At 42.2% G+C, this 12,808-nt stretch overlaps 1 protein-coding gene across 1 annotated transcript in view; it reads left to right on the top strand.

The window, feature by feature from the left end:
• ZNHIT6 (zinc finger HIT-type containing 6) overlaps positions 1 to 11,549 on the top strand; it is a 74,039-nt gene extending 62,490 nt beyond the window's left edge. Inside the window, exon 10 of the mRNA XM_075936386.1 lies at positions 10,693 to 11,549. Within this exon, the coding sequence (XP_075792501.1) occupies positions 10,693 to 10,778 (86 nt within the window). The 3' untranslated portion in view covers positions 10,779 to 11,549. The remainder of the gene's footprint in view (positions 1 to 10,692) is intronic.
• Positions 11,550 to 12,808: the final 1,259 nt, after the last annotated feature.

Genomic DNA, 12,808 nt, shown 5'->3' with positions numbered 1-12,808 from the left:
AAATTTATCTCCTATTATGCTACACTTAAATATTTTAGGTGAATAAATAATAATTAAGGATACTCCCTCTAGTTTCAACAACGTACAGAATATTTTATATTTTTGCCTCTGAATTTAAAATATTGCCAGAAAAAAATCAGATTTCATGAATTCTCTGCTTTAATTCTATTATATAGATGCATTAAATATGCAAAATACTTGTATTTTTGCTTACTCCGTTTACTAGTATTTGGTACATTTTGTATAGTGTAAACACAGCAATAATATAATCTTTTCAGACTTTTTAATAGTCTTATTCATTAGATTTCGTGGGTAGCAAAGTTGTGCAACAGTTGATGTTTAGGGCACAATTTTGCTTAATTTGCCAGTGTACTTTTGATTCACATTGATTAACAGTTGATTGACATAGCACATTCAAATTCCTACCAGTTCATTCAGAACATGGACTTTCAGTGGACTTAAGAGCTACATCATCTTTCGAAACATAACTTGTTGAGGACATCTTTTGATATTAGAGGTATTAATAAAAGAGAGAAATTCACATTTTGCACTAAGAAACGTAAAGAAAAATTTATTTATTTAATTTTCATGACAAAATTGTTTTTGTTCTATTCCACTCCAAACTGCCACTGTAAGAGAAGGAGCAAAACTTAACTAGTCAACCTTCTCCCAAAACATGCTCATCACATCATTTTCAGTGATGATAACAACATGGAAGGCACAGGCATTTTGTCTTCTACCCCACAAGAAACACAGGAAGGCGTTATCTAAAAGATGCCAGTATAGAAATGTCGCTTACGTTAGAAGGTTGAATTTGTCATCTGGTTGAGAGGAACTTGTCCCTTCTTTATACTACTGATGTAGAAATAAGTTAGGGTATGTCTACACTACCCCGCTAGTTCGAACTAGCGGGGGTAATGTTGTCATCTGCACTTGCAAATGAAGCCCGGGATTTGAATTTCCCAGGCTTCATTTGCATGAAGCCGGCCGGCGCCATTTTTAAATGCCGGCTAGTTTGAACCCCGTGCCACGCGGCTAGACGTGACACGGACTAGCTAGCTCGGATTAGGCTTCCTAATCCGAACTAGCTGTACACCTCCACGAGGCATACAGCTAGTTCGGATTAGAAATCTAATCCGAACTAGCTAGTCCATGCCGCGTCTAAAGCCGCACGGCACGGGGTTCGAACTAGCCGGCATTTAAAAATGGCACCGGCTGGCTTCATGCCAATGAAGCCCGGGAAATTCAAATCCCGGGCTTCATTTGCAAGTGCGGATGACTACATTACCCCCGCTAGTTCGAACTAGCGGGGTAGTGTAGACATACCCTTACTCTGAAACAAAGGAAAGGTACAAAATAGATCCAGCAAAATCCCACAGGTGCAAATAACACAGAGAACAAGGAAGGTGCTGGTATTGGGAATCTAACTAGATGAAACATAATTTGGATAACAGTAAAATGTGCTTCGTATTGGGACATCAATTCAAAGAGCCAGGCTCTTCGAGCAGTAATTTAAGAGCATGTATGTGGCCTGGAAGGTCAGGAATGACAACAGTAGGAAAGGAATATTCAAGCACTACACCAATGGAAGTGTCAACAACCTGGTCTGTAATATTGACAAAGCTCTGTGGAGAAACTGCCAAATGGGTTTTCAGCAGATCTTTCATGCCAAAGATTTAATCATGGTTCTACCCACCTTCAGAATTGGACTGGAGAAATTGGGCTGGAGAAAGCACTGACTTGTATACAATCAGATCTCTTAGACCACAGTGATTAAAAATGTTTGGTCTCTTGAGGGCTTACAGCATCAGAAATATCATTAGGATACAAAAAACACATGAAAAGCAATTTGCATGTTATCAGAAGTCCTTTTATTAAAAAAATAATTAACCATATAAACCGTTCCACAAATGCTGGAATACAGTAGTGGACAGAGAGTGCAAAGTGTGCAACCCTATGATTGGCATCATTCACATCTCCTCTTCTGCTCTGGAACCGTGGAAGTTTTTATCTCCCCATGCATCCTTATTATCACCTAACATTTCCCTCTGTGTTCCCTTTCACTGCGACCGCCACCACTCCCCAGCATGCAGGCTGGACAACACCTGTTCTCCCTTCCTCCCCTCACCCCCAAAGTTAAGCTTATACCTGGTGTGGCTTATGTCTAAATGTCCCAGCCCTTTTTCCTTAGCCATATTTCCATATCTCACTAGTTTAGAGATGCTCCATCTATACCCTTAGTTCCCTTTGTTCTCATTAACACTTACATAAATAAGTTTCCATAGCAACTTGAAGTTATTACAGGATTCCCATCCAGAAATTTTAAAAATGTTACTGTCAGGCATCCTGTAGTATTAACTGGTGCATGACAACATATTTGCCAGCCCATTGCTGCATGGTTTCCAGAACATCAACATTTAACCCATCTTTTACAGTAATTTTAGTCTTTACTAGTAGAGGGTTATCTTTTTTGGTCAACTAGTCATACCATTCTGTTTCAGTCCTAATGTCCTCTGTGACTAAGCTGAGTATTTTACAGGCCCGAAACTTGAAGGCTCTGTGTTGTAATATTAATTCTGTGTTTCTCTTCTATATCAGGGACATTAAAATGCATTTACTTAGATAAATGTCATAACTGCTGAAAAAATCAGCTGTTACACATTTACACATGGGAGGAAAGTGGCTCCATGGGAGCTGGCTTTTAATCCGATTCCCTCCCTGCCCCCGTCCCCCCACAGTACTGCAGTGTGGGGAGAGGGGACCGGCAGGTCTTCATGCGCACCAGCTCCTGCATCTCCTCCTGCTCCCCCAACCTCAGTGAGGGGAGGGGCTGCATGTAACTGTGAAGGTTAATTGATGAGGCCAGGCTCTTCAGTTAACCATTTGAATGTTTACACTATCACATCCCTGCTCTATAGCCTAAATATACTTAATATCTTTTATTCTTGGCTGTATGGATTAGCCATCTAAATTCCATGATTTTTAACCACTGTTCTGTCTGGATTCTATTGAATGATTACCCTCACTTAGAGAAAGGGACGGGATGCTTCTCATCAGACCTTGAGAGCTTCTGATAAGCTTCAACCACTCTAACTCATCCTGAGCACTGCATCAGAGCGTGAGACTGAAGTCTTGTCTTGAAACTACATTTATAGACATTCACTCCAGGAGGAAAAGCAGATACCTTACAGCAGGGGTGTCCAAACTTTTTTCAAAGAGGGCCAGATTTGATGAAGTGAACATGCGTGAGGGCCGACCATTTTGCCTGACATTCTTTGAACCATTAAAATTAAATGCAAATTAACTATTTTATGCAAAGTTTATTGCAAACGGCATACTTTTCATTTCGTCACATGGATGACAAATCTAAACAGGTGTTAAATCACTCTGCCTTTCATATCTGAAGGCCAGATGAAAAAAAATCCAGAAAGCTGAAATATATGTCAGGAACATTGTAAAGTACATTACATATTATTGGTAATAAAGGTTGTCTGTCAACTTTTAAATTCAAAAAATATGAACAGGAACATAACACCAAGTATACATGTTGTGTCCAAATATATTTATAACTGATTTAGACCATCTGACATTAACTGAGATTTTACAATGTATTCATCTCAATACATATGGATTCGTTGGGGGCCATAAAAGATAGATATTGCCAAATTACCTGTGGGGCCGTATTAAACCGGAACACGGGCCGCAATTGGCCCCCGGGCCGGACTTTGGACATGCCTGCCTTACAGGAACAGTTCTGTTCAGTGAGAAATCTTGTCTTCATCTTATTCTGTTTGGCTTGAGCTGACCCCATGCCCTGTTGACCAGGACCCCCACATGGTAGTAACTGGCAGGGAGACAATTTGTTTTTAAAATTACTGATTTTAAAAAAGTCTCAATCAGGTTGGTGGTGTTAAATATATTAGTGCTTGATGAGCTAGAGTTGCTACTGCTGTGACTAGTTGGTTCCATAAGAATTCAGAATAGAGGCTGAACCAAAAGGTTGAGAACTGAATTTGGCCAAAAACCAGAGGAAATGTTGAGGAAAGTGTTACAGAATGAGCCAATAAATGCCTTCAGGATAGTAATCATATATTGCGAGGTTTGTTCAGAAAGTGGCTTTCTTAGTAAGGTAACAGTCAGTGAATGTGGACATCCATTTCAGGTTTAGCAAACCATGAATTTGCTTACATCTTACTGTGGTTGTTAATATAGTACCATATATTTGCATAAAAATTAAAGAATGCAGTTCCTTCTGATAAAGAACTTACAAAGATTATTAGAAATAGCATAGCAAAAGAGAGTACACTAAAGGTAAGGGAAATGAGTGTTGCAGTTGGGAAACATCATGCTGTTTTTACATTTACACCGCTTATTAGTTCACATCTGTTTTGTTCTGTTTTTAATAATGTGCTTGAGCCAGGGGCAAGCAAAACTTGGCCCACAGTTCAGCGGGACCCTCAGGCAGGCTTCCTGCCATCCACACCCTCAGAGCAGCTGGCTGCCAGGGCCATGTGTTCTGTGTATGCCAGATGATCGGGGGGTAGGACTGCACACGCTACCATCCCAGCACAATCTGGCAGCTTCTGTTGGCTGAAAACTGGACAATGGGAGCTGCCTGAGCCATGCTTGTGGTAAAGGCAGTGTGTGAAGTACCTTCTCCCCCTCACCCCACCCTGGAGCACACTGTTTGCAAAGAATACATGGCCCCCTGTAGCTGGCTGCCCTGAGCCCAGGGAGCCTTCTTGAGTGTCCTTTTGGACTGCTGGCCGGGAGCCACCTACATGAGCACCTCCCTGCCAGATCCTGACTCTGCCATCCCACTCCCTTTGTTCCCCCAACCCTCTGCTCCCCCTCCTACATCCCACCCCAGGTCACAACCCAAACCTCTGTACCCCTGCCCCAGGTAACAACCCCCTCCCCAGACCTTTCCTCCAAGTCAAAATCTCATCCTATATCCATATGCTCTCCTGTACCCCATCCCCTGCCCCAGGTCATAACCCCCTCTTTCAGCCAAACTCTCTCCCAAATCCCATACCCTCTTCTGTACCCCAGTCTCCTACCCCAAGCTCCCTTCTGCACTCAACCTCTATCCCAGACCCTGCACCTCCTCCATTAGTATCATAGAAGAGTGCAGCCCTTGACCACATTCATGTTCGTGGAGTGGCTTCCACATCAAAAATTATTGCCCATCCCTGGCTTAAAAGACAGTTGCTTTGTTTGGGCTATATGACCTGCAGGGCCTTTTCTTTCTATGTATACTAAAGGACTTACCTTATATCCAAGTCCCCTTGCCTAGTTGGTAGGAGGGGAGGAGAGTTGGAAAATACCACCTAGCACTTCTTCTAATTTAAATGTAAAAGAAAATCAGTGTTGGATTTGAATATATATTTGAATTTTTAAAATTCTGATATTTTGAAGAATTCTAAAACAGCCCAAAAGGTGGCGTTATAATTTTCCTTTGAAGCCAAGTATATTATTTGATTAATAGTGTTTAAAAACAGAGTTCATGTCATAAGATATCCAGGTGCTACTTTTTATTTTTTTTTATTGATTGACTGATGGTACAAAATATAATGGAAGAAAAGATGTCTGTGTATATTTTAGAGAGTTTATCCATCTGTCTATCTCCATCTGTGAGTCCATTTTTTCACAAACTCCTCCTAAATGATAAGAGCTAGAATTGCCAAATTTGGTATACAGCTTCTTCTTATCCTAACTTAAAGCAAGGTCAGGGTTTGGTTGTGCCAGGAAAACAGGAGGTGCCTGTAATGGGAATGTTTTCCATAACACAGAAAGGGAGAGGTCAGACTAGGGATGTAAAATTCTGTTTAATCCATTAATTGGTTAAACATTACATTTAACCAGTTAACCACTTAAATGGGGGCGCAAGGTGCAGTGGGCCCAGTTGGGCGGGAGCTGCTATGGCTAGGCTTGTCATAGGTGGGAGGCTGCTCCACAGTGTGCACAGGAGGGCAGCTGCAGCAGAAAGAGAGTAACCAACTGGGGCTGGAGCTCTCCATTTGACTGACTGTGGATAAGTGGCCCCCTGCCCCAATCCCCTCACCTTCAGCTGCAGTACCAGATGAGGGGTTGGCAGCAGCCCCTCTACCACAGCCTTCCCCCCCCAGGAGCACTCCTAGGATTGCCAGATGGTTTAACCAAAAATACCGAACACTTTCCCCCCCTCCCAAAGAAAAACCACTGGGGAAAAAATTCTGATGAGGGGGGAAAAAAAGAGGGGGAGATCAAAGTTGTTGAGCAAAAATAAATAAAAAAAAAGGACCCCAAGAGTTAAGAAAAAAAATTTAAAAAACCAGCATAGCCCCTTTAAAAAATGCTTTTGAGGCTCTTTGGTCCTAACAGGCTGCCAGCGTCCATCCGCCATCTTGTCTCCCTGCTCTGGGCCGGACAGCTCCCCTGCAGAACCAGGTAAGCACCTGGTATTTTCGCCTCCTGGCCGGGAAAAAAAATGAGAAAATACCAGACATTTTAGATATCCGGTATTTTCTGAATTTTTGTATCGGACAGTAGGCGAAAATAACAAACTACAGTATCTGGGTCAATACCGGACACCTGGCAATAGGGTTGCCAGGTGTCCGGTTTTGAACCGGACAGTCCAATATTTTCTTGATTTGTTTCCCAGACAGAAAGCCGAAATATTTTCTAATTAAGCTTTTTTTATTATCATGAGTATCAGTACGTAGTTGTGTACTGCCTGACTGGTAGACACGCTCACACTGCATGAGGAGGGAGGCGGGGCCGGGGCAGGAAGGAATCCCTGGGGCCAGACTCGCCCATGCACCCTGCTGGGACCATGCACAGGACGGGCAGCACCCCGGGATCTGCGTGCACTGGTTCTTCCTGCACCCCACCAAGCCCCACTCCCCGGTGGCCAGTCGTCGTCCCCCCCCCCCCCCCCCCCCGGCCAGCTCTGCTTCCCGCCGGCCGGTCATCCCCCCTCTCACTCCCCCCAGATCTCCTCCGGCCAGTTGTCCCCAACGCCGCCCCTCTCCCTCCCTTCCCCCTCCCCTCTCCCCAGGCCGGCCCTGCTTCCCGCCGGCCTGTCCCTCGGATCTCCCCTAGCCAGCCCCACTCCCCTTGACCCTCTCCTGGCCAGCCCCACTCCCCTGGCTGGTGTCCTTCCCCCATCTTAGATCAGTTGTGTCCATTTTTTGGTTGTTGTGGTGGGTGTTTTTAAACCATCTGGTAACCCTACCTGGCAACCCTAAGCACTGCTGGGGCCGGCCAGCATATTGCCCTACTTCCTGAGCATGGGTCGGGCTGCACAACCCCGGCCACCCCATGAGGAGCCACCCTTGTCTCTGCCACAGCCTGGGTGAGCCCCCCCAGACCTTCCAGCTCTCGGTCCTGACGCCTGCATCCCCAGACCTTCCAGTCCCCAGTAGGACCCAATCAGTGTTGGGTAAATCTTCTAGTATAAAATAAATTGACTAGAGATTACATAAACAGTTGAGACTCTTCAGGTTATTAAACATACATACATACATACATACATACATACATACATACACAGAGGGTATGTCTACACTAGCCCCCTAGTTCGAACTAGGGAGGCTAATGTAGGCATTCGAAGTTGCAAATGAAGCCCGGGATTTAAATATCCCGGGCTTTATTTGCATCTTCCCATCTGGGCGCCATTTTTAAATCCCTCTAGTCCGAACTAACTGCTCGTGGCTACACGCGGCAGTCAAACGTTAACTTGAACTAAAGACTTAGTTCGAGTTAACGTTTGACTGCCGTGGGCAGTTAGTTCGGACTAGGGGATTTAAAAATGGCTCCCGGACAGGAAGATGCAAATCAAGCCCGGGATATTTAAATCCCGGGCTTCATTTGCAATTTCAAATGCCTACATTAGCCTCCCTAGTTCGAACTACGGGGCTAGTGTAGACATACCTATATATATATATATATATATATATATATATATATATATATATATATATTTTAATGAAAGGGTTAACGTGTCCCCCAATACACACAATAAGGAGTAATCCATTCAAAGATTGTTAAACAAAAGACTCTTTCGTTTTTGTTCATTATCATCAATACCATAAGAAACATAGCCTTCATTAAACAGGTTCTTATAATGGGAAGTGTTGGGTAACCTAAATAGGTAGTACTACCAATCCCACCCTTAATAAACATCATACCATTTTAACTAAGTGAAAACTATGTGCAGTAACCATGGTAACAAAACAGAAATAAAAATTACCACTAAAATTTTAAGCCCATTAAGCATCTTTAGTCAAGTTTGATAGACTATTTTCTGAGAGTTGTGATTCCTGACCTGCTTAAAGAAAAAATGCAGGTATTCTCTTCTCAGCACACAGGGTCTATCATGTCTAAAGTTCATCAGAAATTGCAGATATGTTGTCAAGACTTAGGGTGCATCTACACAGCACCTAAAACTCAAAATAAGATACACAATTTGTGCTATGCAAATTGCGTAGCTTATTTTGAGTCTATTTCAAAATAACTTATTTCATCATTTGGAGCTGTCGACACAGCACCAAATTTCGAAATACAGCACTATTTCGAGCCATCCCTTACTCCTCATACAGTGGGGTTTACAGGGATGGCAAAATAGCGTGTCCGCTATATTTCAAGATAGCGGACGCATTCAGAAGACGCAGGGTAGTTATTTTGGGATAACTCTGGTATCCTGAAATCACTTTGCAGTGTAGTGATACCCTTAGAGGCAAAAACAGACCTCACTTTATGCATTAACTCAGTACATATCAGGCATAATAGATTATATACTGGATTTAATGTAGACAAAATGTGACTTCTAATGTTTCTGGGTGAAATGCTTCCGTTTTCTTGACCAAATTCCATTGAAAATGTACAGGTGCACACTATGTCCCATGTATTATCTGTGCTTGCCAGCTGTAGAACTTGTCTTGGCAACATAATAATGATGCTTCCTCTTGTAAATATTTCATTAAAGAGCAGCTGACACCATATGTCCAGAGATCTTATTTGAATTCATCACTGATCAAACATTAGAAATACCATTTGCGGGAGGGGAGGTTGGCATGTTTGTGAATCATAGCCTTACTTTGCTGTAGCTTCAGAGGGATAGCCGAGTTAGTCTGTAACAGGAAAAATTTAACAACAAATAGTCTAGTAGCACCTTAAAGACTAACATGTAGATGGTATCATGAGCTTCCCTTATGTATTCTTGAATCTGGACTTCTAATACTCCAGTCATTTGAATAAGTGGGTTGCGCCCATGAAAGCTCACAATGCCATTTGGACTATTTGTTGTTTTTTAAGTTTTTGCTGTAGCATATATTTAGGCTTGGCAGAATTTCATTTTTATTTTGATGGATAATATTTTAAGGGTTTTTGCTGTGTGTTGACTTGAATTTCCCACAACTGTGAAAATTTATGGGAAATCAGGCAATAGGTAGGGGGTAGGATAATTATTTAATGACAATAAATACTGAGACTCAATGTTAAATCTTTTTAATAGTTAAAACATCACCTGTCAAAATATAAAGTAAATATCCTTATGCTCTAATATGCTCAAGCAACATTTTTCTTTTTGCCTATCTGTAATTTTTTATTATTAAGGATAGGAGATACTACTTTTGATGCTTATGTGTCTGCCATGGAAGCAAAGTGTACCAATATTTGTCAGTAAATGTCAGTCCTTCCAGTACTATTTACATTGCAGCCTTAAGTGGTGGTTCTGCACACTGCTGGCATATAGTGCCCTCATCTTGAGATGGTAGGAGCACAGGTGCTGGAACTAGGAGTGCTGCTGCACTTCAAGTCTTGAAGTGGTTTCTATCTTATACAGAATTTACAGTTCCGGTTCAGTGGCTTTCAGTACCCACCACTGTACAAATCATTCCAGCACACCAGGATAGGAGTTAGTACGTGCTGAGTCTAGAAATAAAGATGAGGGTGAAGGTGATACTGGAAAATGTGTGCTGCTTAATATAATGTCATTAAGACAGTGCAGGTCTGTCTGAGGCTTTCTCTACACTGTCGGCGCCGGCAGAGTATGCAGATGAAGTGCTGATTAGCATTTGTCACTTCATTTACATAATCTAGTCAAGCCATTTTTGTGCAAAAAACAAGCAGTGTGGATGTTTCTGTTGCGCAAAAACCCCTTTATGCGCAAGATCCTTATCCTTCTCTGGGGAAAAACCCTTCTGCAAAACCGGCTCAAATAGATTATGCAAATGAAGTGTGACAAAATGCTAATCGGTGCAAAAGCCGGCAGTGTAGACATAGCCTTAAAGTTCTGGGCATTCTGAACCCATAACATCATTATCTTTGGCTCTCTGCTTTAGGATTGGAATCTATAAATACAAGACATTATCTTCATCATGTCTTAAGTTTCCAACAGTAAACTAGCATGTCTCAAGAGTTCCCTCTCTTAATGAAAACATGAACAAAACTCCAAGTAGTACATTTCTTTTTGATATAAGTATGGAGCAACCCTGAAAGCAGTACTTAATAATAAATCAGCTGAGGAAATGAGCCACCAGTATGGGTTCATAACCTCACTGAGAAATAGCCATTCTCAAGAAGATAATAACTGTTACTGGAAGGCAGAAATACTAAGTGTTGTTTCTAAAACACCCTTATCCTATCATGACCAGATAGTTGAAAAACAAGCACTGCTATTACTAATTATTTTTTTCATGAATCTCTTAGATGCCAATGAATCCACTGAGGACTTGGATAGTGATAGCTCATCACTCTCGTCTGAGGAAGAAGGGGAAATACGGGACAGTTCTTGAAAAATCTCTTTTGATAGGAGGAGATGTGGTCAGCATTTTGTAACTTATTTTTTCCATTAAATTTATTTTGACAATTTTGTTTTAAGGGCAACATTTTTAAAACCGGATGCCTAACTTTAAGGCAAGTCCTAGCCATGCATTTCCATTCATCACTATATAGCTCTAAGATACATTCATCTTGTGTAGTAATCTTGGACATCTAGCTTTTTTCTTTACATCCCAGCTCCGTATTTCTCAAACAGAACTTAAAAATCTTGCTGTTGACTTACGTGCCTAACTTTTGACTCCTATTTTTTCAATAAAATCTTGATCTAAATGTTTTTCTAGTTGGACTTACTTTTTACAGTATTTCTTTGCCATGCTGAGCCTCTATAGACTGTCATAATTCCTTATTGACTATAATGTTCATTTGTTAACTATTTGTATGTTTAGTGCAGTAAATTTAACTTTTCATGTTTAAGAGCTTAACACATTGTGCCAGGATCCTGTGAGAACCACTGTCTTCTGGCTACAGCAGTAGTGCACTTTTGAAATGTTAGCCTGAGGTTGTTTTAAATTAGCGTAAGTTTGAAAATCAATAGAACTGAATAAATTCACTAAATGCAGGTAATGCTTATACATTTATGGCTTACAAATATTGCTTATTTTGTGTATCTTTATATTGTGGTTTCATCTGTTGAAATCAGATATTGTAAATATTTCCTAGTTTTAATGGATTATCTTCTCAGATTTATCTCTAATTTAATATAAATAAAAGATGCTGCATACAGATTCATGTAACACATCGCTTGCTGGCAAAAAGCATTTGCAGTGAAACTCTACAATACACTTTGATTATCCCATGTCATGAATCACTTGATACCTGCCAATCTATTTTTGTGTTAGATCCTGAGTCTATGGTATCTGCTGTAGGGAGACAGCACCCAGGGTCCAGTATAGTGTAGGCGATTTGCACATGCAGAGCTGCTTGCAAGATCAGGACTTGTGAGTAATACACTTATGTAAAGTAAGTTCACAGCTCATTGCTGTTAAATCCCTTACCTTCTTTCCAGTTGAGGATGATCCAAGTGATAGGCACTTGGAAAGCCAGTCCTTGATTATTATGAGGCACATAGTGGCCTCATGTTGTGTACTCCCAAATACACATAGAAAACCAGTCCCAGCAAAGGGCATATGGTCTAAATAGGAAAACAGAGGTGAAAGAATTTGTCCAAAATCACATAATGGGGCAGTGGCACAGCCAAGAAGAGAACCTAGCTCTACTGACTACTGCTCTTGTGTCCTATCCCACTGATCCATTATGCTAGCTCAGGAGTGGGCAAAATTTGTGGCCAGAGGGCCACATTTGGAAAGGGAAATTATATGGCAGCAGGAGATTGGGGTATAAGAGGGAGCTCACAGTAGGAGGTGGAAGTGTGAGGGTGAGTTCTGGTTGGGTACCATTGACCTTGGACTACTACGGGTCAGCAGCACAGTGGAGCTAAGGCAGGCTTCAACCCCGTCCTGGCTCTGTGCTACTCACAGAAGTAGCTGGTAGTAGCAGCTCCTGAGGACGGAGGCACAGGCGGCTCCGTGTGCTACCCTCGCCTGTAGGCACCACCCCCACAGTGTCCATTGGATGCTGTTCCCCACTCCTGGCCAGTTGGAGCTGCAGGGACGGTGTCTGCTGTTGAACCCTCTGTCCAGCTCCCCTCCCAGGGGCTGCAGGGATGTGCCAGCCACTTCAGAGCAAAATGAGGCCATGGCACACACAAAGCCTGCCTTAGTCCCAGTCTACAGACAGATTGGTAATCCTAAAAACAGAATCAAAAGCCCTGCGGGGCTGGTTGTGGATTCTGGGCCATAGTTTGACTACCCCTGTGCTAACTTCTTACCCATTATGCTCTTCTTTGAAGACTTTGGGCATGCTGATCGAGAATAACATGTGACCTGATGTCCCTCCACCCTGATCAGGTTTTCCGCCAACTTTTATGGGTGTAAGATACGTTTTGATCACCTCCTAAGAATCAGGTACTCCTCAATGCACCATT

This window comes from Pelodiscus sinensis, chromosome 9 (genome assembly GCF_049634645.1).
Source record: "Pelodiscus sinensis isolate JC-2024 chromosome 9, ASM4963464v1, whole genome shotgun sequence".
Taxonomy (NCBI): domain Eukaryota; kingdom Metazoa; phylum Chordata; order Testudines; family Trionychidae; genus Pelodiscus; species Pelodiscus sinensis.
The sequence above is the reverse complement of the archived record's forward strand: the minus strand, read 5'-3'. Positions and strand labels throughout refer to the sequence as shown.